Below are 27,938 nucleotides of genomic sequence, written 5' to 3'. Positions count from 1 at the left end.
TAAACTGTGTCGCATAGTTTTCATTTGTACTTATGACGTTGTAACTTAACTTGTGGTCAATTATCTTTGTAAACTTTGAAACAATCTTTACACTTGAATGGATGCGACATATTTTGGGTCAAACGTCTGTTTTAAAGACTTATGACCAGGTAATGGGACCTACGTAGTCGACGCCGTCACTTGACGATTTGTCGGGGTCGCTACAAATTTCCCCAAAAAATGACCTAAGACGTGATGTTTCACTCATTTTAAAGTTCAAAATAACCGAAACCAAATTTAATAACTACGAGATTTCATACACTCACCCCACACTTAAGTTAAGTAATGTCCTCATTACGTTTAAACGAAAAATGAGTATGAATTTGAGAGGACATTAGTATAAGGCGAGTTATAATTCTTGGAAGTAAAATGAAATATAATATACAAAAGTTTACATGATCATGTGCAGGTGTCTTTGTAGTGCTCAACCATCAAAATACGGAACAATATGGCACAATCTTTCCTCTTCACTACCATGCAACAAACCAAATGCCCAAATGTACCTGCACATGAAACGAACAAATACAAAAAGAAAAGAAAATATTCTTGTGTTTTTTATAGGGTTTTTCAAAATTTTAGGATTTTTAAGGTTTTCGAAACATCGTTTACAAACTCTACAACAATTCAAAATCCTGAAACTAGCCAGCTCCGGGATCGTAGGTTCCATCATCCGACAATTTTCGGGAACCTACTCCAATATCATCCACATCTGCCTTTGACATGAGCCATTCATCGGCTTCTTTAGTAACCTGCACAAATTCAACAAGTTTCGCCTTTTTGATATGCGATAATTTCGATACAAGCCGGTTACATAATTTATAGTCACCCTTACTTCTAGCCTCATGAACTCGTTTTACAATTTTCTCATACTATGGTCAACAACAAGTTCATCTACCAACTTCTCAACTAAAGGGTTAATGTAGTGTGGGTTATCAATTGGTTGAGGTTCAACCACCCCACACTTAGATGTTTCACCCTTGTCTTTTTCAACCGAGGTATCTAAAGGATCACAATTAGTTTTAACAGTTACAACCGTTCCTAAATACCGCATAACCTTAGTGGGTAGGTTTCTACGTTTCTTTCTCATGAAGGTGACTGATTTGTCACCTTCTCTCAACGTATGCTTACTCGCTTCGTCATCAACTAACATACGGGAAGTAAAAAGAAAAGGTCTCCCGAAAATGAGAGGGACATCGGTGTCCTCCTCCACATCCATAACCACAAAATCCGCCAAGAAATTCATATCACCCATCCAGACATGCACATCTTCCGCCATACCCACCGGGCGTTTCTTGGCTTGGTCATATAAACTTATGCTAATGGTAGTGGGTGCTAAGTCAGGCAAACCTGATCTTTTATACAAAGCTAGAGGCATAACATTTAAACTCGCCCCCGAATCTGCCAACCCATTATACATAACAGAGTCTTTAAGTAAGCAAGAAATTATAAATTCACCCGGATCACCCAATTTGGGTGAAAATATCGGATGTTCAACTTTCATTGGAACTGCCCGCGAAGCCTTAAGTTCTTGCTTTGCCTTGAAATTTGCTTCATGCTCCGCTCTTCTCTTTTCCTTCCTAGCCTCTTTTCGCATTTCTTTTTGCATCTTGGAAGTACCTGAAAAAGAGCTATCAAAATAAGCATTATTAAGGTTAGAAGGTCTCTCCACCAGATAGTATTCAACCCCCTTTCTCGGGAAGGGAATCGGTGGTCTATACGGTTTAAACACCGGCTTCTCATTCTTAACAACTGGGTGAACATCTTCAACATCTTTTACTTTCAAGGAACTCTTCTCATCATCGGGCTTTTTTTCGAAGAAGACACAATAACATGCAAATTTTCACCTCTCAAGTTGATCTTCACATCTCTAGGCAACTCATCCTGTTTCTTGTCATTCATAATACCCGCAAGACTACCAATTTGCCTTTCCAAATTCTGTATAGCAGCATGTTGGTTTCGAAACAATTGCTCATTTTTCTCATTAGTCTGATTAACACTTGTAACAAGCTGTGTTTGAGATGCTACTTCTTTTCTTCCACATCAGGCTTTTCATAATATCCCGGGGCGCATTGTTGAAAACCACCACTAGAACACCCAAAATTAGAATTCTGACCTCTACCTTGCGAATTATATGGATTGTTGAAATTTCTATTAAATTGAGCTCTTCCTTGAAATTGGTTGTTATTTTGTTGACTCACATAAGCCACTTGCTCCTTTTGAGCCATAGTCAATCCAGCATCACAATCCTTACCCAGGTGCGGACCACACAATACTCATATCCTACCTTAATAGCATGTATCTCCTTATTAATCTTCTCAATATTTCTTGAGATACCATCCAACTTTGCACTAATCGACCCAATATCGTCATAAGCACCGGTGCATGCGACTGTTGAAGAAGGACGAGTAAAATCATTCTCTTGATGCCACTCGTGGGAATATTCTGCTTGTTTCTCAATAATATCGTAAGCTTCTTGCTCTGTTTTATCCATAAGCGAACCCCTAGCAACTCGATTAATCATAACACGAGTAGGAACATCGCAACCCTTGTAGAAGATTTGAACTTTTTGAAAAGTATCCAACCCGTGATGTGGACAAGCATGCAACATCCTACTAAACCGAGACCACGAATCATACAACGTCTCATTTGGGTTCTGGCGAAACTGAGTAATTTCCTGTTGAAGCCTAGTAGCTTTTGAAGCTGGAAAGTATTTACCCAAAAATTTCTCCCGCAACATATTCCAAGTGTCGATTGTTCCCTCAGGTAACCCATCTAACCATGCACTTGCCTCACCCGTTAGTGTCCACATGAAAAGCCTCAAATAAACCACCTCATCAAGAACGTCCCGGATCTTAAACAACCCACATATTCCTTGAAGATTCGAATATGCTCATTCGCATCCTCACTAGGCTTACCACTAAACTGGCATTTACTGTTGATCATTTCCAAAATTGGCCCCTTAATCTCAAATGTAGTAGTCACTACCGGTTGAGTGATCGAATTACCTTACTCGGGTGGCCTTCATCTTAGCAGCCATACTTTGAGTTTGATCCCCCATTATACGTACTTCTTGTCGGAGGAATAACTGTTTCAACTTCACTATCTAATGGTATAGCAATTCGACTAGATGAAGATGGAGACTCCACTGTTTCTGACTGTTCTGTGTTCACTCTCCAAAGAATTCTTTCTGGTTCTGGATATGGTCTAAACAATGGCTTACCAGAAGAACGAGTATCGGGCATATATCACCTGTAATCTGCGAAACACAACTAACAAGCAGATTAAACGTACCGACTCAAAACAGAAAAGAACTAGAAATAAATAAACTACCTAAAAACAAAAAGACTCAAATAATCACAAAAAGCAAATAATCTCAAATTGACACACAACTGTCCCCGGCAGCGGCGCCAAAAACTTGATGTGAGAAATCGCGTCTATAATTTATATTAGGGAAATACCGTTTACTAAAGATTACACACTAACGAGCAGTGTACTCGATCGTGTAGCAGTATATATATTGGTAAATCCAAGTATCGTTCCAAGGACAATATTAAGCGCAATTCAAGATTATATTACTGAGGTAATTAAATAAACAGAAAATGAAATAAAGGAAAGTACGAATAATTGTTGGTGGCTATTTAACGATTAGCCAAATCAAGAGGAGTTATAAATTAAAGAAAATATTTTTGTTGTTTTATATTAATAAAACGTTTTTAAATAGATGTGATATCGATAAGATGAAAATATTTTCACCTAGACTTTCTTCACAAATGTTGGATGTTTCTAGATTACGCCCTGATCAATTGCCAAATGCTTGCAAATTAACTAATCGGTTCACCAAGAATTCCCTTGAGTAAACACTTCAAACTAGATTACACGACACATAATTCCCTGTAGCCTAAGACCTTTAATCTGTGATTAATTAAATTGACTGACTGATAGACCCAAACCGTGACCTAGGGTTCCCTAAGATCAACAATCGTGCCAACTCTCGTTGTACACAATCTATCCCTGCTTCAACTAATTATTTCTATGATTCAATACCGTCTCCGGTTAAATGCACAAGAATCTAAAACAGTTTAATCAATTTACTTAATACGATAGACTTTAACAAACGTCACTAAATTGGACAACCAAATCAATCAATCAACTAAAAGCTTAGAACTTTATGAACAATTGCAATAGACTCCAATGAAATCTCTTTCTATTAGACAATTACAATTATCAATCAATTCAAAAATAAGTATCAACAAGAATAATCAAGTGATCAAGCTATCAATCATCAAACATATAATAATCAATCATAAAAATTACATCCAATCATGTATTTAGTCTCGATGAACATAAATAAATTAGCCAACAACCATGTTAAAAGATAAGATCAAAATTAATTGGGAATTCATAAGTTTGAGGAAAGAATCAACCAAAGATGATGATGAATCTTCAATGTTTGTAGGATTGCAATGCGTTAATGGATCGATTGGATGGGATTGGTGACCTTGGAATTCACCAAAAATCACCTTTTTCGTCCCTAGAACTGCTGGAAAACGTCTCCCAAAAAGCTGCTCCAATTAGGGTTATAATTTAGCTTTTATACCCGAAAAAGTCACCAGGCCGAGCCGCGGCGCGGCGCTCAGAAAGACGGCGCGGCGCTCCCTAACAAAGGACCAGTCTATTTCTTTTTTTCTTTTCTCTCGGGCATATAATCCTGTTAAACGGGGCGGAGCGCCAATTGGTGGAGCGGAGCGCCGTATACCAGTCACTTTGATTTTCACTTTCTCTTCAACTTAAACGCATCAAAACTCGAATAATACCCAAATGATCATAAATAACTCGGCAATTCAGGCACATAGAATATCATGGTGTCAAATGTACCTCGAAAAACCTCCAAATGCGTAATAACGAACTTCTCGACTCCAAAACCATAATCCACATAATAATCTTGAATATTAACAAAAACCGTATCCGAATGGACTGAAAATGACGGATATTGCCATGATAAATATATGAGAAATGTGCAATATCACCTTCAAACAAAGAAGATGAAGATCGGGTGGTGATGATGGTGATCGAACAAAACAACGACAAGAAAAGGCGGCTCGTGGTGGTGATGCTTGGCTCGCGGCCAAAAGTGATGGTGGTGGGGGGTGTTTTCGGCCGAACCAAAGGAGAGGGGAGGGAGAGAGTTTTTGAGTGGTTTTGTGAGTTGTTTGAAAGAGAAAAATGGTAAGAATAAGGGTTCTTTTATAGGCTTCGAAATTTTAGATTTCTTTTCCTTCAAGAACAAGTTAGGATTAATTATGGAAACTTTTAGGGAATATGCTTCAATCATCTAGAATGTTCCACCGATTTATTTATGGAATGTATATTATACATATTATTCATTTATTTATTTATGGAATTAAATTTTACACATTCTATTATATGTATATATATATGTCGATATATATATATATATATACTAGTTTAATGACCCGTGAATTCACGGGTTTATTTAATGAATCTAATTAAAAAAAATTATGTTAAGGACGTACATTTGTCTAAAAAACATAATGTAAATATCAAACAAAAGGTGAAAAGGTGTTTCAAGACTTATAAACCGGCTCATATCAGCCCATACCCATATCAATGATTGATCCAGTTTGATCCGAACATTTTAGACTCATTACACAATCATCCCAACAACCAACATTCACTGAAAATTTTATTTCTAGCTGATAATATTAACATGATCAACACTTGAATAAACATTGACATATAAAAAATAGCCCAGTTCATAACTTCAACACCTTCTATCAACTTATAAAATTAGTGTATGTTTGAGGGGCATACCTATAAATGAAGTGAAATTAAGAAGTAAAACGATGTTAACCAAAGCGTTACATATTGATTTTATTTATTTTACTCAGTATTTTTTTTTCAACGTTATTTAACAAATTCAAGGGGTGATAAATAATACTTGCAGATAATTGTAAGATCCGTTTTCAGTTCCAAAGACGATGCTTCATATGTTCCTACAAAATCACAATAAAGTTGAGAAAAACATAACCAAAAACAATGGAAAAGATAACTGGATTACATAACCATATTAATATGCCAACTGGAATAATTATAAGATATGAATTTGTGTAATAGGTTTTACATCCAAAAGCCTAACAAAACGCCTCACTTCAAAAAGCCTAGTAATGACATATCCATTTTATAAAAACTCTTCCATAACAATAAAGTACACTCCAACTACCATTATATCTTGAAGATTAGTACATCATATGCAGCCTAAAAACTAATAGTTCATACTGTAAATTCTGTTAGCCAAACACCAAAATCATATGAACATAAAAAAAAAAAATTATGTAGATACTTTTCCTAAGTGATGCTTTCCACATAGAATATTATGATGATGCAAACTGTAATGGTGCTTGAAAAACTTAAGAGTTTTCTTTCTTCACAACTTAGCAATACTCACTAAATCAACTTGTTTGCTGAAAGTTTCAATAAAAATCAATAAAATCATATACACTAACAAATTTAAGCTTGGTTTTAGAATACAATAGTCCAAGCCTGCTATAGCATAACAACCTTTTAATGTCTGATTTAAGTTTCCAGCAGTCCAAGGCAGCTACATTTTAAGGGCATTCATGGCTTCCTAGTTCAGCATACATCGTTATTAAATATTAAATATATAATAAAACTCAGAAACTATAGTTTTAAGAACTACTTACCACCAAAGGGCATTTGGCCTAGCGGTATCGTGGTGGCCCTCCAAGCAAGAGGTTGAGGGTTCAAGTCTCACCTGGGACATATTCGTGGTTGTAAATATTCATGTTAATGGTTTGTGTGAGTTTGCCTTTCAAAAAAAAAAAGACTACTTACCATCAAAGTTATAGAATTTTGGAAATCGTCGAAATCAATATATTTAGACACCCACTATGTTTGAGGTGGTTCTAAAAAAACCAATATCATTAGTATTCAAGTGGTGGTTCTAAAGACTTTGCCTACATTTCATTTATCAGTCTAAAAGATAAACAATTAAAAACCCCAATAGGCAATTACTATAAACTGATATTAGAGGGATTCCTTTAAAATATCTCATTGCAGTATTCACATACATAATTCAATATGATATAAACCCATCATAACTATGCGAGGTTTTATTAAGCAACAGAACATAATACAGATTAGTTTGCTTTTGCGAATTGATTGTAGTAGTGGAAGTTAAAGAATATACCTTAAATATGAACATGTTGATGAACACAATGTTGATGATAACTAATTACGGTTCTCTTGATTAATTTAAGTAATGAAAACAATGAAGATATGAACATACCTAATGTGAATATGAAAATCAGGTCGACCCATATGGATTTAACACTACTAAACGACCATGTGTGATGAGCAAAACGACCTAAAATCTTCCTGCTTTCATTATCTTCATGAACATTATGAAACCTAGTACACATTTGGTCGCCCAAATAGTCTAACCGATTTCACACAGGAAGGATGTTTAACTTGATTTCATCTACCCGCACTCGAAGTAACTGCAGAATCATCATATGTGAACCTCATCTGCATCATGTGGATAAAAATGAAATAAGTTACCCAATTTACATTCATTAGCAATGGCATTTGAACAACCTATTAGCAAATTATCGAACTCTTTTTTGTCAAATTCCGAACTAAATCAAGACTCATATAGAGATTTCACGAATCACGAACTGAATTGAAAAAACTTAAATAGGATCTTAAACCATTTATATAGGACAAAGTAAATAGAAAACATGAATCAAATTCACATGTATCAGATAGAAGTTACTGTCATCGAGATTGTTAACCAGCGTTTTGATCGACAATGTTGGACGTACGGAGACTTACTCAGAAGTGGAGGTACATTGACAACCCACCGTTTTCAACTTTGCTAATGTACTTTTGCAATTCAGAACGGGTGCAGCTACAACCACGTTTTTAGTAAATGTCCCTGACAAAAGAATGTCATAAGAAAGTAACAATTTGAAGTATTATGAGATACTACAGTATCTATATAATTCGATTAATGTCAGAATTTACCTCATTTAATTTATCCAATGTTGTAGCAAAGATTACTTCAATATCTGAAGTTAAAAATCTTTCTTCGGACTCTTGATTCCAAGGGGAATTGTTGCAAACACTCATAATCCAAAACATTAAAAACAGTGTACAAAATTTACCTCTTCATTCAGAGGGGAGCCACTGCAAGATTAAGAACAACTTTTCCATACAATAGAACGTCCAAGCCTGCAAGACATTACTTTCAACGTTTCTTCGGGTTAATGTTAATGACGATAAATAATAAAACGAAAGTAAATTCAACGTTAAAGCAGCCTATAAAATTAAAGCTAATCTATGAGACAGTATATAACTATCACACTCAACTTAGAAACCTGACCCATTTTACCTCCATACATCATTAAATGAGATGTTATATTAGCTTCAAAAAGGTGTACTAACATAGAAACTGCACATTGGATGAATTGGTTGCAACAACATGCAAACTTAAGCAAGGAGACAAAAATCAGAAAATCCACAGCTTCATTCAGGTCAGAAAATCTAGAAGTTTTGAAATTAAAAAGTAAACATACATAATAGGGTGGTTTTTGTTTTACCATTTTGATGCAGACTATAATGAATGATTCAGGTTCTAGTTTGGAGTTTGTTCCAACAACATCAGTCCAGAAGCTGTTGTTTACTGCAAAATCCTTCAATTTGATAACACAAACTAAAAACAAAATCGAAAAACTCATCAAACCAAACTGGATTCACCAATACTTACACGTTGTACATATATTAATGTATGTAAACATACCTCTGCGGTCATAAAAGTCTAACTCAATATTTCACAAACAAAGCTTGCACATATATAGAAATCAACAAAAAAAAGCATGAACATACGCATTATAAGAAATCGAATTAGTCAAGCTTAAAGGTAGAAACCTAGTAGTGTAGATATATGATAAAAAAAAAAGTACCTTAACATAGTTTCATTCTAGTTTTGTTAAACTGATAAAAGAATCATCAATTGAAGATAAGGGAATCATCAAGTTAAGCAAATAACTCTAAAATCGTTTGGGTGTGAGGAATTCGCGAATTGAGGGCTGTTTTTTTAGGGTTTGAATGTTTCAGGATCATGTGAAGCTTTTTAGGGGTAAATCATGCTCCGTATATCTGCTTCTTCTTCATATGCAATCTTAGAAAGAAAAAAAAATCACAGAAATAGGAGATTAGAAGTAATAATCGAGTAACACATAAACCCTAAATTATTTGAAGAAAAGAAACCCTAACTGAAAGGATGAAAAAGAAGGTGCTGAGGACTCTTGTTGAATAGGAATAAAGTTTAAAGAATCGACTACCATTTTAGGGTTTGAAGGGAGATGGAAGAAGAGAGCAGAGAAAAAGAAAGGCGTGATTTTTTTTTTCTTTTTTGTTTATATTTCTTAATTATATTTATAAATATATGAATTTTTTTTAATGATGTCACTAACCCCATCTCAATTTTTTTTCTTTTTTCTTTTATTTTTTCTTTATGAAGGAAAAATGTCTATTTATGACATCATCATGTTAGTGTTTTAATAGAATATATATATATATATATATATATATATATATATATATATATATATATATATATATATATATATATATATATATATATATATATATATATACTAGTTAATGACCCGCGAATTTGCGGGGATCTTTTTGGAGTTGATATAATGACGATGTTAGATAACGATAGTTGCGATGTAATAGTAATGAAAGACAAAAGTAAACTATATATATCAAGAGACAAATATCGAATGAAGTACTTCATTAGAATAAAATAACGACAGTAAAGTCAAAAACAATAATAAGAATTTGATTGTCTACAATACAACAATAAGTAGGATGGATAATATGTAATATGATATGATAAGTGTACTTTGATAGATCTAGTAGTCATTTTTTTCTCCAAGTTTCCCATATTTGAGATAATATAGTCAGTCTTATCAGATACTCCGCAGTAGTCATGAATAGTGAATACATCCATATCTTGTTGTCTTGAAATGATTATCTTTCGGATCTCCTTTAAAGCGTTTTCACGTAACTGATTAGCCTGTAAAATTAATAAACAATTTTTTATGATATACATGTGTAATGTGACGTACTAAGATAATATGGTATGTTTAAGACATAATCAAAAAACAGAAGCTCATTACACAAATGGTCTTCTATTAACTAACCCATGTAACCCGCCCAATTTATCATGTGTACTAAGTACACACATATACATTTAATAATTTTTTGGTAGGGTTTTACTACTAAACAAAATTAATTGTCTTGTACCACTAATACAAAAAGTAGTTGAGTACTGATTTCGATTACTTATTTCTTTTAATGTATTAAGTAAAGTAGATAGAAGGAGATCACAAATAGCAGATTGATCATCGCACGGAGTTCATATATTTAGATACCGCAAGTATAGTCACATACTAAACCCTAAATCTAAACCCAAAACTCAAAACCCAAACATAAACTATAAACCCTAAAATTTAAACCCTAACCTAAACCCTAAATCTAAATCCAAAACCCTAAACTCTAAACTCTAAACTCTAAACCATAAATCTAAACCTTAAACCCTAACCTAACCCCTAAAAACTCTAAACCCTAACCCTAAACCCTAAGACCTAAAATATAAACCCAAAACCCTAGAATCTAAACCCTAAATCTAAACGCAAAACCCTACACCCTAGAATTTAAACCCTAACCTAAACCCCAAATCTAAAACCCTAAACCTAAACTCTAAACCCTAAAATCTAAACCCTAATGTCATAACCCGTCCTTAACCGTAAGAACGTGTTAGATAACGTATGATTTCATTGCGAGGTATTGACCTCTATATGCGACATTTTTAAAAGAAAAACTGCATATATTATACATTACAAACCATGATTCTTATTTTTGATACAAGCTTTGGACAAAATAAAGATGATTATCGTTTAGCGATAATCTTCGACTTACAAACTTTACAAGTGATGATAACAACACGATTTCTAGCATATTTTACAACACAAGTTCTTGGATATGCAGTCTTATTTTTGACACAAATATGCGTACGCAAGATCCTGCTCAAATTCAACATAATGCAGCGGAAACTTCTAATTATCACCTGAGAATAAACATGTTTAAAACGTCAACATAAAGTTGGTGAGATATAGGTTTAGTGCCGGCAGCAATATATATATATAGACCACAAGATTTCGTATATAAACAGTTTAATAAAAATATTCTAAGTGGTTGAGCACTTGGTAACCATACTTAACATTTAATCACGTCGCATATTCCCTTTATTATGAAATCTTACTACACCGTACCAAGTGTAGTCACGAAACGAAGTACTGTGCAACCGTTGAATACTGGTCGTCCAGTCCGGTTGGGGTTGTCAGGCCCGATAGATCTATCAACAGGATTCGCGTTTACAATACCGCTGTAAATAACAGTTACCAAGCTACAGGGAAGTATGCCAGTGGTACAACTCAACGTAGAATATATTTTTCAGTTACTTGTGTCCATAACGTAAAACATAAAATACATGTATTCTCATCCCGAAATATTTAGAGTTTAAAAGTGGGACTATATACTCACTTTCGTCTTGAGGATATATATATAATTTGACTTGGTCTCCGGTTGATATCACGAACCTATCCATATATAATATATCAATACCTTTTCTTTTTAAACAAACGTCACATATATATACTTGTTATACTTTTAATACTTTGAATAATTCCTTAGTCCGTAGTTAGCAGTTCGTTGTTAGTAATTCAATTTTAATGGTTCATTTTTAGATGTTTAATATACCCGCAATGAAATAAATAAAACCCCCAACGAAATAAATAAAACCCCATCGTATATGTATTGGTCGAGATTAATATTGACCCATGGTACCGGTGTTGTCAAATGACGTGTTGCGTACATAAAGTACCGGTGTTGTCAAATGACGTGTTGTGTACAATCATGGGATCTTATGATTAATCTTCTCGTGTTGTTTACGGGTGATCCTGAACCATATAAAATTGAATTATAAGTACATATATATAAAATATCATGTTAACTTAAAAAGATGTGATTTATTTAATTTTTTCCCAATTATTTTCGTGGCTAAACTAGTCATGGATATCCGATTTTGTTTCGGTCATAGTTTCTTCGTTACAACTCCGTTTTCGTTGATTCAACTTGCCATCTCCTTGGATCGAGTCCCTCTTTAAGACTATGAACTGTAAATACCTTAGTTTGTATTCAAAATCACACGGCATAGGTCAAACTTTAGTGAAACTTATGAAGTTAATCATTTTCCATCATGTAAACAACCTTAAATGATTATTTTTCTAAAAATACTTATACTTTGAGTTAAATCATGAAATTTTTATGTGTTATCATATTCATAGTAAAAATCATTTTTCCAGAAAATAAACCTCCAATTCAAAGTTTAAGATGGTTTTTAATTATCCAACCCAAAACGGCCCCCGGTGGCACTCCGACGTCGTAAAAAACAGTTTTTAAGATAATCTTTGAAAAACCAAGTTATACCTTGTTAAATTAGCATATATTTAAGTTATATTACAGGTCTTTAAGTATTTTAAAAGTTAAGTTAGAAGGATCTATTTAGTTTGCAAACAAGTTTGAAAACATTCAAACTATGTTCTTGTTGTTAAAATTGTATACCACAAAATATGATAGCTATATATATATGAATCGAATAAGGTTATGAACATAGATACTACCTCAAGTTCCTTGGACAAGGTTTCTGTAAAAGAGGAGTAAGAACCTAGAACCAAAAGGGTGATGGAATTGGATGAAAGATTGGAAGTAAGTTGGTGTTCTTGGAAGGATTTCTTGAAGTGTTTTTGTAAGGTTTTCTTATGAGGTTTAAGTGTTGTTTTTGAAGCTAAATGATGGGGAAAATGCTTGGATATGATCAAGTATGAAGTTAAGAGTATTTTGAGAGAGAAATGGAAGTGTAAGTATGAGAAAATGGGGTGAAGAAATGGTGTGCATGCATAAAAACGTTTTTAGGTTATAAAGGAAAAAAAAGATACCTAACTTTGTTTTGTTGCTAAATAATTCATGCTACTTGACAAATGGTTGGTTCCACATGTTTCTTAATCATTTAAGGCTGCTAAGGAGCAGATTTTTATTGGTATATACCAATAGTAAATACATCTAGAAGCTGCGTATGATACAGGTACATATACCCTAGGTATACGTATAGAAATCTTTGAGAAAACGGAACGAGAATTCAAATATAGTTATCTTTTGTAAATATACTTATATTGTTTTATGTATTTAAGTCTTTAAAAGTGATTAAATACATTACTTATACGATATATGTATAAACATTATAGGTCATAAGTATTTAAGTCAAATAACGTTACGTATGGTTATCGTTTTGAAAACTTAAGTTAGTAGTTTCAAAATATACTTATAACTTATTGTTATTAATACAAAATGAGATATTAAAACATTCTTAGGTCATGTTAAATATGTATATATACATATATATACACAAACGTATAATTATCATATATTGTATAGTTCGTGATATCATCGGTCAAACTAGACGGTCAAACGTTGTGTAAAACTCTTTTCGAAAAACATAAGTCTCGACAATTTGGATTGCTTATCATGTTGGTAAGGTTTAATTTATGTAAATATTAATCTTATAAGTATAGAACGATCGAAAAAGTGCGGGTCGTTACATTACCTCCCCGTTAAATAAATTTCGTCCCGAAATTTTAAAATTGTACCTATTTTGCGTCATCGAGAAACAAGTGTGGATACTTTTGTTTCATCTGATCCTCCCGTTCCCACGTAAACTCGGGACCTCTTCGAGCATTCCAACGAACCTTAACGATCGGTATGTTGCTCTGCATGAGCTGTTTAACTTCACGGTCCATGATTTCGATTGGTTCTTCGACGAATTGTAGTTTCTCGTCGACATGGATTTCTTCAAGAGGAATGGTGAGGTCTTCCTTTGCAAGACACTTCTTAAGGTTCGAGACGTGAAAGGTATTATGTACTCCGGCGAGTTGTTGCGGTAACTCGAGTCGATAAGCTACCGGTCCAATGCGTTCGATGATCTTGAACGGGCCTACATATCTTGGGTTCAGTTTACCCCTTTTTCCAAAACGTATCACACCTTTCCAAGGTGACACCTTTAGCATAACCATGTCACCGATCTGAAACTCTAATGGTTTCCTTCGGACATCGGCGTAGCTCTTTTGGCGACTACGGGCTGTTTTCAATCTCTCCTTGATTTGTACTATCTTCTCAGTCGTTTCGTGTATGATCTCGGGACCAGTTAAATGTCGATCTCCTACTTCATTCCAACAAATAGGAGATCTACACTTCCTTCCGTACAATGCTTCGAATGGCGCAGCTTTAATGCTCGCATGATAACTATTATTATACGAGAATTCTGCTAATGGTAGATATTTATCCCATCCGTTTCCAAAATCGATCACACATGCCCTGAGCATGTCTTCAAGAGTCTGAATCGTTCTTTCACTCTGCCCGTCGGTTTGCGGATGATACGCGGTACTCATATCCAAACGAGTTCCTAGGGCCTCCTGTAGTGATTGCCAGAACTTTGAGGTAAATCTACTATCACGATCAGATATAATGGAAATAGGTATTCCATGCCTTGAAACAACTTCCTTTATATACAATCGTAATAGTTTCTCCATTCTATCCGTTTCCTTTATAGGCAAGAAGTGTGCAGACTTGGTGAGACGATCAACAATCACCCAAATGGTGTCGTATCCCCAGGCAGTCTTTGGTAACTTCGTGATGAAATCCATGGTAATACCGTCCCATTTCCATTCTGGAATTTCTGGTTGTTGAAGTAACCCTGACGGCTTCTGGTGTTCTGCTTTGACTTTGGAACAAGTTAAACATTCCCCAACATATGTTGCAACGTCTGTCTTCAAATTAGGCCACCAATAATGCGTCTTAAGATCTTGGTACATCTTTCCAACTCCAGGATGTATCGAATATCTTGTCTTATGTGCCTCGTTCAATATCAACTTCCTTAATTCACCCAACTTCGGTACCCAAATACGATTTGCAAAATATCGAATTCCATCTTCCCGCATAACGAGTTGCTTCTCATACTTCTTCATTATTTCATTTCCTATATTTTCTTTAGTAAGTGCTTCTCGTTGAACTTCTTTGATTTGTGAGTTGAGATTCATGCGAATTTTTATGTTCATCGCTCGTACTCGAATTGGTTCTCGTTCCTTTCTGCTTAGAGCGTCGGCCACCACGTTCGCTTTCCCGGGATGATAACGAATTTCACAATCATAGTCATTTATTAACTCAACCCACCTACGTTGCCTCATGTTCAGCTGTTTTTGATCGAAAATATGTTGAAGGCTTTTATGATCAGTAAACACAGTGCATTTAACCCCATACAAGTAGTGTCTCCATATCTTCAATGCAAACACGACTGCTCCCAGTTCTAGATCATGCGTCGTATAATTTCGCTCGTGAATCTTCAATTGTCGGGATGCGTATGCAATAACTTTCTTTCGTTGCATAAGAACGCAACCAAAACCTTGTCGCGAAGCGTCACAATATATTTCAAAATCATCGTTCCCTTCCGGTAACGATAAAATAGGCGCCGTAGTTAACTTCTTCTTTAGTAATTGAAATGCACTCTCCTGCTCAGAAGTCCATTCATATTTCTTCCCTTTTTGCGTTAACGCTGTCAACGGCTTAGCTATTCGGGAAAAATCTTGAATAAACCTTCTATAATAACCGGCTAAACCCAAAAATTGGCGTATCTGCATTGGTGTCTTAGGAGTCTCCCATTTTTCAATGGCTTCAATTTTTGCTGGATCAACCTGAATTCCTTTGCTACTAACAACGTGGCCAAGAAATTGCACTTCTTTCAACCAGAAAGCACACTTAGAAAATTTAGCGTATAGCTGTTCTTTTCTCAACAACTCTAATATCAACCTTAAATGCTGCTCATGCTCTTGCTCACTCTTGGAATAGATAAGAATGTCATCAATGAAAACGATAACAAACTTATCTAAATACGGACTACAAACTCGATTCATGAGGTCCATGAATACAGCTGGCGCATTCGTCAATCCAAACGGCATGACCAAAAATTCGTAATGACCATAACGTGTCCGAAAAGCAGTTTTCGGAATGTCCTCTTCTTTGACACGTAATTGATGATAGCCCGACCTTAAGTCAATTTTTGAGTACACACATGATCCTTGGAGTTGATCAAATAAGTCGTCAATTCTCGGTAGTGGATACCGATTCTTGATAGTTAACTTATTTAATTCACGATAATCTATACACATCCTAAAAGATCCATCTTTCTTTTTAACAAATAGAATCGGAGCTCCCCACGGTGAAGTACTTGGTCGTATGAATCCATGATCCAGTAATTCTTTTAACTGACTCTGAAGTTCTTTTAACTCGGACGGTGCAAGTCTATATGGAGCACGAGCCACTGGTGCAGCTCCTGGTACTAAATCTATTTGAAATTCTACAGATCTAAATGGAGGTAATCCCGGCAACTTTTCCGGAAATACTTCAGGAAAATCTCTTGCCACAGGCACGTCATTGATGCACTTCTCTTTTTCTTTCTTTTCGACTTTATTAACATGTGCTAAGATAGCATAGCACCCTTTCTTTAAGCACTTTTGAGCTTTCAAATAACTAATGAGTTTTAGCTTTGAGTTACCCTTCTCTCCATAAATCATTACTGGCGTTTTATTCTTACGAGGAATGCGAATTGCCTTCTTGGCGCACACAACTTCAGCTCCTATTTTGGACATCCAGTCCATGCCGACTATTACATCAAAACTTCCTAATTCTACGGGTATCAAGTCAATTTTAAACGTTTCTCCGGCTAAATTTATTTTACAATCACGGCAAATTTTATCGGCTTTAATTAGTTTACCATTAGCTAACTCAATCATGTACTTAGCATCGAGAGGTAATGATGAACAATTCAATTTAGCGTGAAAATCTCTACACACGTAACTTCTATCAGCACCAGTATCAAATATAATAGATGCGGATAAGTTATTAATGGTAAACGTACCCGTAACAAGCTCCGGGTCTTCACATGCCTCTCTAGCATTAATAACAAATGCTCTTCCACGTGCAGGTCCGATATTCTTCTCTGGATTCGGGCACTGGCTCTTATAGTGACCTTGTTTTCCACACCCAAAACAAGTAATGGTAGCCAAAGCAGTCCTATTTGCATTGGTGGCAAGAGTCTTGGTACCATTTGTATTTGTAACGAGAGCCCTACAATCTTCAGCAATATGACCCTTTCGATTACATTTGTTGCATACCACATTACAGTAACCAGAGTGATGTTTGTGGCATCGGTTGCATAAAGGATTTTGTCCTTTATAATCAAAGCTTAAACCACTACCCATACCTTGCGTGTTTTCTTGTTTCTTAAAAGATTGTTGTTGGTTACCTCGATCATAATTTCCATTCCACTTTCTTTTGTTACCTGATACCTTCACATCAGTATTGGATACTTTCTTATCCATGATGACCTGATCCATTAGCTCGTTTGCCATGGTTATAGCTTCATGAATTGTCTTAGGTTTCGATGTTGTAACATACCATCTTTGTACATTTCAATCTTCCGTTCTTCGGTTGGAACCAATTCAGGACATAGCAAAACTAATTCCATGAATCGCTTATTGTAGTTGGTGATTTCAGTACCAATAACCTTCAGACTTCGTAACTCATCTTCCAACTTCCTAACCTCGTTCCTTGGACAATATTCGTTGATTAACATTGTTTTGAATTCTTCCCACGGAGTATCATAAGCTACATCTCCTCCTACAGCCTTCACATAATTTTTCCACCACGTGAGTGCACTATCTTGTAAAGTGCACGATGCGTATTTGGTCATGTCCTTTTCAACACAACCACTGATTTTGAACACAGTTTCCATCTTTTCTATCCACCGGGTTAAACCGATTGGTCCTTCTGTTCCACTGAATGATGAGGGCTTGCAAGCTTGAAAAGTTTTGTAAGTGCACCCCACACGAGGATTTGGGTTAACTGCAGCACCTCTTGCAGCCTCGACCCATAACATTCTGTCGTTCACTCGCTGATTGATGAGTTCCTGGATTTCTTGTTCCGTCATTCGGTTCAATCGCGCCATATTCTTCTATAAGAATGAAAAGAAAATAATTATTCACATGGAATATTATAGATGTAGTGTATATTTACAGTACATTATAGCTTATTAATAATATGAACCAGGTATTATTATAAAAGCCTTTTCTTCTTATTAGCGTTTTATAATTATATCTAGGGTAGTACCTACCCGTTAATGTCCATACTTAATAGCTTAGTACAGAATCAATTACTACCATCTAAATAATACTTAACCATGGAAAATTATTGCATTTCACACTTCACTATTTTACATATGCTTATCTTACATCGAACATTAAGCAAACCACACTAATAATATTATACAAAACATTATATGATCCCATGGTTTAATACGGCAGCGCATCGTTTGGTCTATTTTCTAGGACGTTTAGGTTCAAAGAATCGCTTAACGCTTATCCTGGCTGTCTGCCTATATTTTGGCTGTGGGGCTGAAGAACTGGATGTCGGGATAGAACGAATAGGAATAGCGGGAATAGGGGTGGTAGTGTCTAGTGGAGTTGGTGCCACATCATCCTTACTAAACTCGGGATTTGAATTTTCTAATTCATTAGCCTTTCGTTTCTTTCCTAGTTCGAACTCGTCTTTTGTAATTTCCTGTATTTCTTCCTCGGGTTCACTTTCCTCCTCGGGTTCACTTTCCTCCTCGGGTTCACTTTCCTCCTCGGGTTCACTTTCTGGGTTCTCTATAGTCGGTTCATCCGGAATTTGTGAGTCTTCCCCAAAGATATTATTTTCGTCATCGGATAGGTTAATGACTGGAACACCATCTGAAGATTCTGGTTCGGAATCGCTGAACGTGATGACAAGTTTTGAGCCCGACATCTATCACACAACAACTAACCCATTAGTACTACATAATATTTACATATAAATTTTAACCAACAATGATAAGCAATGGTTTTTAAATCAGACCCGGTCAAAGTCCAGACTTACTAATGTATCCTAACGACTTATCAGTTAGACACACTAATGCAAACCTGGTTCGCTAAGACCACCGCTCTGATACCACATGTCATAACCCGTCCTTAACCGTAAGAACGTGTTAGATAACGTATGATTTCATTGCGAGGTATTGACCTCTATATGCGACATTTTTAAAAGAAAAACTGCATATATTATACATTACAAACCATGATTCTTATTTTTGATACAAGCTTTGGACAAAATAAAGATGATTATCGTTTAGCGATAATCTTCGACTTACAAACTTTACAAGTGATGATAACAACACGATTTCTAGCATATTTTACAACACAAGTTCTTGGATATGCAGTCTTATTTTTGACACAAATATGCGTACGCAAGATCCTGCTCAAATTCAACATAATGCAGCGGAAACTTCTAATTATCACCTGAGAATAAACATGTTTAAAACGTCAACATAAAGTTGGTGAGATATAGGTTTAGTGCCGGCAGCAATATATATATATAGACCACAAGATTTCGTATATAAACAGTTTAATAAAAATATTCTAAGTGGTTGAGCACTTGGTAACCATACTTAACATTTAATCACGTCGCATATTCCCTTTATTATGAAATCTTACTACACCGTACCAAGTGTAGTCACGAAACGAAGTACTGTGCAACCGTTGAATACTGGTCGTCCAGTCCGGTTGGGGTTGTCAGGCCCGATAGATCTATCAACAGGATTCGCGTTTACAATACCGCTGTAAATAACAGTTACCAAGCTACAGGGAAGTATGCCAGTGGTACAACTCAACGTAGAATATATTTTTCAGTTACTTGTGTCCATAACGTAAAACATAAAATACATGTATTCTCATCCCGAAATATTTAGAGTTTAAAAGTGGGACTATATACTCACTTTCGTCTTGAGGATATATATATAATTTGACTTGGTCTCCGGTTGATATCACGAACCTATCCATATATAATATATCAATACCTTTTCTTTTTAAACAAACGTCACATATATATACTTGTTATACTTTTAATACTTTGAATAATTCCTTAGTCCGTAGTTAGCAGTTCGTTGTTAGTAATTCAATTTTAATGGTTCATTTTTAGATGTTTAATATACCCGCAATGAAATAAATAAAACCCCCAACGAAATAAATAAAACCCCATCGTATATGTATTGGTCGAGATTAATCTTGACCCATGGTACCGGTGTTGTCAAATGACGTGTTGCGTACATAAAGTACCGGTGTTGTCAAATGACGTGTTGCGTACAATCATGGGATCTTATGATTAATCTTCTCGTGTTGTTTACGGGTGATCCTGAACCATATAAAATTGAATTATAAGTACATATATATAAAATATCATGTTAACTTAAAAAGATGTGATTTATTTAATTTTTTCCCAATTATTTTCGTGGCTAAACTAGTCTTGGATATCCGATTTTGTTTCGGTCATAGTTTCTTCGTTACAACTCCGTTTTCGTTGATTCAACTTGCCATCTCCTTGGATCGAGTCCCTCTTTAAGACTATGAACTGTAAATACCTTAGTTTGTATTCAAAATCACACGGCATAGGTCAAACTTTAGTGAAACTTATGAAGTTAATCATTTTCCATCATGTAAACAACCTTAAATGATTATTTTTCTAAAAATACTTATACTTTGAGTTAAATCATGAAATTTTTATGTGTTATCATATTCATAGTAAAAATCATTTTTCCAGAAAATAAACCTCCAATTCAAAGTTTAAGATGGTTTTTAATTATCCAACCCAAAACGGCCCCCGGTGGCACTCCGACGTCGTAAAAAAACAGTTTTTAAGATAATCTTTGAAAAACCAAGTTATACCTTGTTAAATTAGCATATATTTAAGTTATATTACAGGTCTTTAAGTATTTTAAAAGTTAAGTTAGAAGGATCTATTTAGTTTGCAAACAAGTTTGAAAACATTCAAACTATGTTCTTGTTGTTAAAATTGTATACCACAAAATATGATAGCTATATATATATGAATCGAATAAGGTTATGAACATAGATACTACCTCAAGTTCCTTGGACAAGGTTTCTGTAAAAGAGGAGTAAGAACCTAGAACCAAAAGGGTGATGGAATTGGATGAAAGATTGGAAGTAAGTTGGTGTTCTTGGAAGGATTTCTTGAAGTGTTTTTGTAAGGTTTTCTTATGAGGTTTAAGTGTTGTTTTTGAAGCTAAATGATGGGGAAAATGCTTGGATATGATCAAGTATGAAGTTAAGAGTATTTTGAGAGAGAAATGGAAGTGTAAGTATGAGAAAATGGGGTGAAGAAATGGTGTGCATGCATAAAAACGTTTTTAGGTTATAAAGGAAAAAAAAGATACCTAACTTTGTTTTGTTGCTAAATAATTCATGCTACTTGACAAATGGTTGGTTCCACATGTTTCTTAATCATTTAAGGCTGCTAAGGAGCAGATTTTTATTGGTATATACCAATAGTAAATACATCTAGAAGCTGCGTATGATACGGGTACATATACCCTAGGTATACGTATAGAAATCTTTGAGAAAACGGAACGAGAATTCAAATATAGTTATCTTTTGTAAATATACTTATATTGTTTTATGTATTTAAGTCTTTAAAAGTGATTAAATACATTACTTATACGATATATGTATAAACATTATAGGTCATAAGTATTTAAGTCAAATAACGTTACGTATGGTTATCGTTTTGAAAACTTAAGTTAGTAGTTTCAAAATATACTTATAACTTATTGTTATTAATACAAAATGAGATATTAAAACATTCTTAGGTCATGTTAAATATGTATATATACATATATATACACAAACGTATAATTATCATATATTGTATAGTTCGTGATATCATCGGTCAAACTAGACGGTCAAACGTTGTGTAAAACTCTTTTCGAAAAACATAAGTCTCGACAATTTGGATTGCTTATCATGTTGGTAAGGTTTAATTTATGTAAATATTAATCTTATAAGTATAGAACGATCGAAAAAGTGCGGGTCGTTACACCTAAACCCTAAATCTAAACCCTAAACCCTAAACCCAAACCCTAAATCTAAACCCTACACCCTAAAAACCCTCAACCCTAAATCTAAACCCTAGACCCTAACCTAAACCCTAAAAACTCTAAACCCTAAGCCCTAAAATCTAAACCATAAACCTAGAACCTAAACCCTAAATATAAAGCCAAAACCCTACATATTGTAATAAATTACTTTCAATGATAACACAAATAAATACTATAACAAATGTTTAAAAATATAAATAAAAACCCACCCATATTGACACATATAATAAGAATCTTAACGTAATATATTACCCACTTGACTAATTATAAAAGATCCCATATTGACACCTATAATGAGTATTTTAACGTAATCCTTGAATGCGTGTAATATCTCCGGAACCAAATTAATACCTACATGTATAATATGCGACGCTTTTGCGTATTTCAAACCCATCTCATCATAGGATTGCTAGATTATCTTACCTTTTTTTGAGACTTCGTTGCTAAAATAATAGTTTGCAGTACGTGCCTTCAATTTTGGAGTCAAAAATAGACAATACTTGGTTAATAATGAATCTGCCTTTTACAACAGTAAACTCAAAAAAATATATGTGGAATAAGATGGAACAACAATAGAAAGGCTATGAAACTGTAATGCAAGAACACATAATGAAATTGTAATACTATATAAAAAAGAAAAGGTCTCTACAATGAATACATTGCGTGTTGTATTGTCATGCCATTGTTACAGCCCGTGATGTGCTTTGTTAAATTTTGCCAACATATATTAAAATTATGTATAGCTGAAAGAGGTAGATTAACATACAATGAGCGTAGCGCAGCTAAAAAGGTGAGCGTAAAAAAATGTCCCAAAGCGTTGAATTTTTCTCTCTTTTCAACGGACTCGTAGCTCTGAAATCCTTCTATATCAAAAAAAACAACACTTAGTGTTGAAATGTCAAAACTGTGTATCAAAAGTTATGTAGTCATATTAGATATACCAATTATTTATAAAAAATTTATATAATACAGGTATGAATTGACAAAAAAACCCAATTCGACATATAACCCAGCTTTCTTTTCCACCCATTTTGCTACGTCTACATTAAACAAAGAATATTATGTCAAAATAGGTATGGATTGACAAAAGACCCCAATTCGACATACACCCCAATTTTCTGACCCACCCATTTTGCTACGTCTACATTAAACGAAGAAGAGTGTGTACCTAAAATGAACAGGATAGAAGCTTTGGAAAATCACTTCGTTGTCTTCTTTCCTTCTTCAATCAAAAATGTATCAATTAAGTTACCCTATGCGGTTTTTAAGCTCATATTCTCTTTCACCTCTTCGGATTCTTGAAAGTAACATTCCCTGATAAACAACAATAACCATAACCATTATGACCAGATCCAAAAAAAAAAAAAAAAGCAAAAACAATCTCTAGCAAAAACACATAAATTTCAAAAATTAGAACCTAAATAAAAAAAAATTAAATTATTAAAACGGCTGAGCAAAATATATAAAAGATGAGCACCCAGAGAGAAAAAGAGGGCCTCGAAGAAAATATAATCCAAAGAAAGCCTTTCAAGCACAAAAGTCAGTTAAAGCCAGACCTTTCACGAGACAGTAGATAAACAATTGTAATTTACGTAGCTAAAATTAGTTTCGTTAAATGTGGGCAGTACCCTGTCCACCATTACCTCTAATGGTGGCTACAAACCTTCCATCACCAGCTAGTATAGCACCTACTCCTGAAGCTACAACGCCCATAGAACTGAACAACACAACGTGGAGGGCAAAGGCACCTTTTATATTTCATAAGCGTATGCACATGTACCACTTCGAGAATGTGTTCTAGGGTTCCTGCTTCGGTCATTAACTGGTGGAGACGGTAATCAGCTACAGGAGGGGAATTGGAAACCTATTTCAGTTATGAATGTGAAGTTGATGGTTAAAAATATCAAGTTGAAATATGTTGATACAGAATAATAACGTAATTATATATGATAGATATGAAAAGACAGTACATAAAAACTTATAAACATCTGTAAATCTGTATAAGATTGAAAGAAAAGGGATATGCACACATCACAACATATTATAATTAAACTTATACCCACTGATGTTTAAAGGTAATTTATGTTGTAATGCATCAGTATACTGACCAAACTCCACCATCATACCATGTGTATTTCCAACTTGAAGTGTTTTTCATAAACATCATTTAAAGTCATTTGAAGTTTTCATGGTCATTACATATTGAAAATTTAATATACGCAATTAATGGTGCCAAAAAGTAAGACAAACGCTAAACTCAAGTTGTTTACATGATTACTGATATAGAATGCTCATAAATATAAGTTTCATTAGTGTAAATTTAATTCGAAAAATATACGATAACGTGTCAAGTCGGGAAACCATTTCAACGGAATAGCATAGCATAATGAATACATTGATAAAATTGACAAAAATTGTGAATACAATTGAAACATAAAACAAAACATCTGGCAAACTATATGCATAACACGAGAAGTTGTACGTTGTAACGTATGACATACTTCTATGTGGCTGATCGGACCATAAACCTTTGACACATTCTATATTTGTAAACAAAATTATTTTTTTTTTTTTATTTACCAAAGAAGTTGTAATTTGATTATTTTAAACGCCATTAGGTTTGAGATAGTTGTATCATTGAAACCCTTGGACTTCTCGTATTCAGCCTTGCACTGTTAATATAATCATTTAAGCCAAGAGTTGGGTCATGAACGTATAATACAAGAGTAAAACTACAAACAAATTATTCAGACACAAAGAGAGTATAACGTAAAACAAATGAGTGTGTGAAGTTACCTCGGTCGCCATGTGCAGAAAATAACTGCTTTTGACCCATAATATTTTCGCATGTCACTAATCCATATATGCTTATATCATTTGTTGTTAGAGTTCACCGGAGCAGTCACAGCATAGTCACAACATGCCATCTAATAAATTGCCAGCTAATTAATATCGCACGAGTGTGACTGAGGGAGAAAATACTGAAGTTAGGAACCAAACAGAAAATAAAGAACATGAATTATAGTTACATTTCTATCGACCCCACTATAGGTGAAACTGTAAGCATGTGAAAACAATCCGGTTGGGATTCATAACAAGGGAAAACTATAAACATCTATATCATAGAAAATAACTCATAAAAGTTACCTGCGTAATTGTTAACTGGATTAATCTAACTTCACCTGTACCAAATAATTAAAAAGAATTGGTAACTGAAATTATAGATAATATATCATCTTGATCATCCAAATTTCCCCACCTACCGTTACTACGAATCAACAAACTAAAATCTTCAGAAATAAATTCTCCAGCAATCATCGAAGGATTTATGACCGATCGATGTTTCCTGATGAATAGATCGATGTTCAAATCTAAAACACCGATCGAAAGCATGATGAACAATACATAACATCGAATTGATGAACGATTGATTTAAATTGGTTCTTGAAATTATAACAGTAGAAAGAACAGTAGAACGAAACAATTAAAAGTAAAATTACTTACGAATAATGATATAATCCGAAGAACGGTTGAAATTCATCATATTAATCGAAGATCGGTCTGTATATTCGGACGAACGAAAGGATATAGGGTTTGCTTCTCGTTTCGTTGTAGATGATGGCGCTGGTATGTTTGTTAGGGCATAAGAGATGAAAAGTTATCCCGTGTTTTTTTTAATTGAATTCAACTTGAAAATAATAATTAGAAAAGAGTATTTTAGTGATGGTTGTGTAAAATTGATTTATTAGTTAATATTTTTAGTGGATGATTATAATGTAATTTTTTAATTTAATGGTTATTAAGAGAGTTTTGAAAATATTTATCATTCATCTTGTTTACGATTAATGAATGGTTAAATTGATTCATCTTGTTTTGAAAATATTTATCATTCATCTGTTTTTTATCATTCATCATAAACAGATGAATGGTTAAATTAACCATTCATCTGTTTTTTATCATTTATCATAAACAGATGAATGGTTAAATTAACCATTCATCTACTTTTTTTTTAGCATTGATTAATTTTATCATTTATCGCGAACAAAAATGAATGATAAATTAACTAGATGAATGGTTAATTTTACCATTCATCATCCATTTTTACCATTCATCATCGATGTTTACCATTCATCATCGATTTTCGAATGATTTTGTTCAAAAACTTTTTAAAATTTTTTTGTTTTCTTCTATTTGCATATTAAAGGATCGTTTTTTTTTTAAAAAAAATTTTGAAATTTTACTTATCCAGTTTGTGCCCCATTTAGTGCTTATCCATGGATTGGTCCACTATATATATATATATATATATATATATATATATATATATATATATATATATATATATATATATATATATATATATATGTGTGTGTGTGTGTGTGTGTGTGTGTGTGTGTGTGTTACAATAATGACATAAATAAGTCTTTATCTAATTATTCAATTAAACAAGTTACACTTAAACCCCTGCACTATCAACATCATTTATTATGCTATCTAAAGTCATTATAAAAGACAACTTAAATTATCCTAAGTTCATTGGTCTCATTTGACCTTAGTCTCAGGTTTCCTAACCAGATAAGTTTATAGTCTGTTGCTTCGAATAGCCTAGGACACAAATCCTAAGTAATAAGTTCATTTCCACCTAACGGTCGTTAACTACATAACATAAAACTTAACGAAAAAATGTGGGTTGTTACATTATGTTGCCTCTTGCACGGGTGCAATCCGATAACACATGATCCCTTTCCCGAAAGCTACCCTGATAACTATGTACTCACCTTCTATAAGACGATACTTAGAGATTAATTGTGTTAGGACCCCAAAGTTGTATAGTGTTAATGTGAAATAAGCTTAAATGATGGTTCCTTAGAAGAGGACTATATAAGGAACCTAAATAGTCCTAATTAGATAGCCATTGCATTGTAACTGAGTTCTAGAAGCTGTGAAATGTAAATCTTGTTAATTCTCTCTAATACCGAATCTCCTTCACACCTACCGAATCTCATTCTAACTTGTCTTTTCTTCTAATCTCAACATGATCTGACCTATCATTTGGTATCAGAGCTTCCAGGGAGTGATATTACATCACTAGATTGATCCAAAGATTGAAGATTACAGAATCTGAACACTTTCGGTATATTGAATCAGATTCGGTATAATCGAATCTAATAATCTGACGTTCAGATTCCTGTGATAAGTTCAGCGAAGGTGTATTAGGTTGATTAGAAAGAGTTTCAATCATCATTACAGCTTTTTAACATCAATTATGGAGAATCAAGTTGATTTTTAGAGTTCGTGGCTAAAACTCTCGGTATTCATCAATTACAGCTTGATTCTGTAGTTAATTAAAGATTTGAGGTTTCAATTGTGATCGTGAGGTGTTTAATCACATTTCTGACGGTTTAATTTCATCAATTCTTCAAGTTTTGAAGATTTGATACACATTCAGTATCGTAACTGCCATACCGAATCTGCTTCAAAGCTATTAATTCTCAATTAGTGTTGCAGATTGTGGTGTGTTTGTGACTCTATCACATTCGGTTTGATCATACATAGCTAATTGGTGTGATTTGAGAAAGGATTTGTTTGAATTCTAAGTTTTCATACTTAGACTCGGTATTGTCAACTGCTACAGTTGACATTCGGTATCCTA

General features: G+C 34.1%; 1 protein-coding gene and 2 long non-coding RNA genes across 13 annotated transcripts; all 3 read right to left on the bottom strand.

Annotated features, from left to right (window-relative positions):
• Window positions 1-463: 463 nt before the first annotated feature.
• On the bottom strand, window positions 464-3,281 carry LOC139899998 (uncharacterized). The gene is made up of 4 exons (XM_071882816.1): window positions 3,107-3,281; window positions 2,291-2,910; window positions 897-1,843; window positions 464-542 (listed from the first exon to the last, which is right to left on the bottom strand). Exons 1-4 carry the CDS (start codon window positions 3,279-3,281, stop codon window positions 464-466), a joined length of 1,821 nt encoding a protein of 606 aa, XP_071738917.1.
• A 3,178-nt stretch (window positions 3,282-6,459) lies between these two features.
• LOC139896149 (uncharacterized) lies at window positions 6,460-8,568 on the bottom strand. 5 transcript variants are annotated; one of them, XR_011776144.1, is made up of 6 exons: window positions 8,471-8,568; window positions 8,244-8,310; window positions 8,104-8,147; window positions 7,912-8,014; window positions 6,762-7,605; window positions 6,460-6,685 (listed from the first exon to the last, which is right to left on the bottom strand). It is a non-coding gene; the product is annotated as an uncharacterized lncRNA (long non-coding RNA). The 5 variants fall into 5 exon arrangements; XR_011776143.1 differs by having other exon boundaries at window positions 6,762-6,832; window positions 6,913-7,605; window positions 8,244-8,562; XR_011776145.1 differs by having other exon boundaries at window positions 6,762-6,832; window positions 7,367-7,605; window positions 8,244-8,562.
• Window positions 8,569-9,902: 1,334 nt separating this feature from the next.
• Window positions 9,903-25,949, bottom strand: LOC139896148 (uncharacterized). Of its 7 annotated transcripts, none has more exons than XR_011776140.1 (4): window positions 23,929-25,947; window positions 23,454-23,599; window positions 23,052-23,148; window positions 9,903-10,165 (listed from the first exon to the last, which is right to left on the bottom strand). It is a non-coding gene; the product is annotated as an uncharacterized lncRNA (long non-coding RNA). The 7 variants fall into 7 exon arrangements; XR_011776138.1 differs by lacking the exon at window positions 9,903-10,165 and having other exon boundaries at window positions 22,893-23,148; window positions 23,929-25,251; window positions 25,433-25,949; XR_011776137.1 differs by lacking the exon at window positions 9,903-10,165 and having other exon boundaries at window positions 22,893-23,148; window positions 23,929-25,656; window positions 25,790-25,949.
• Between the last annotated feature and the right edge of the window lie 1,989 nt (window positions 25,950-27,938).

This window comes from Rutidosis leptorrhynchoides, chromosome 3, assembly GCF_046630445.1.
Source record: "Rutidosis leptorrhynchoides isolate AG116_Rl617_1_P2 chromosome 3, CSIRO_AGI_Rlap_v1, whole genome shotgun sequence".
NCBI classification, from domain to species: domain Eukaryota; kingdom Viridiplantae; phylum Streptophyta; class Magnoliopsida; order Asterales; family Asteraceae; genus Rutidosis; species Rutidosis leptorrhynchoides.
The sequence above is the reverse complement of the archived record's forward strand: the minus strand, read 5'-3'. Positions and strand labels throughout refer to the sequence as shown.

Excerpts from the sequence above, each read along its gene's own strand:
- LOC139899998 (XM_071882816.1), bottom strand. The coding sequence starts at position 3,281 with ATGCCCGATACTCGTTCTTCTGGTAAGCCATTGTTTAGACCATATCCA. Across the intron at positions 2,911-3,106 it reads AGTTATTCCTCCGACAAGAA|GAATATGTGGGTTGTTTAAG; the intron begins GTACGTATAATG and ends CGAATCTTCAAG. Across the intron at positions 543-896 it reads GACCATAGTATGAGAAAATT|GTACATTTGGGCATTTGGTT; the intron begins GTAAAACGAGTT and ends TTTCATGTGCAG.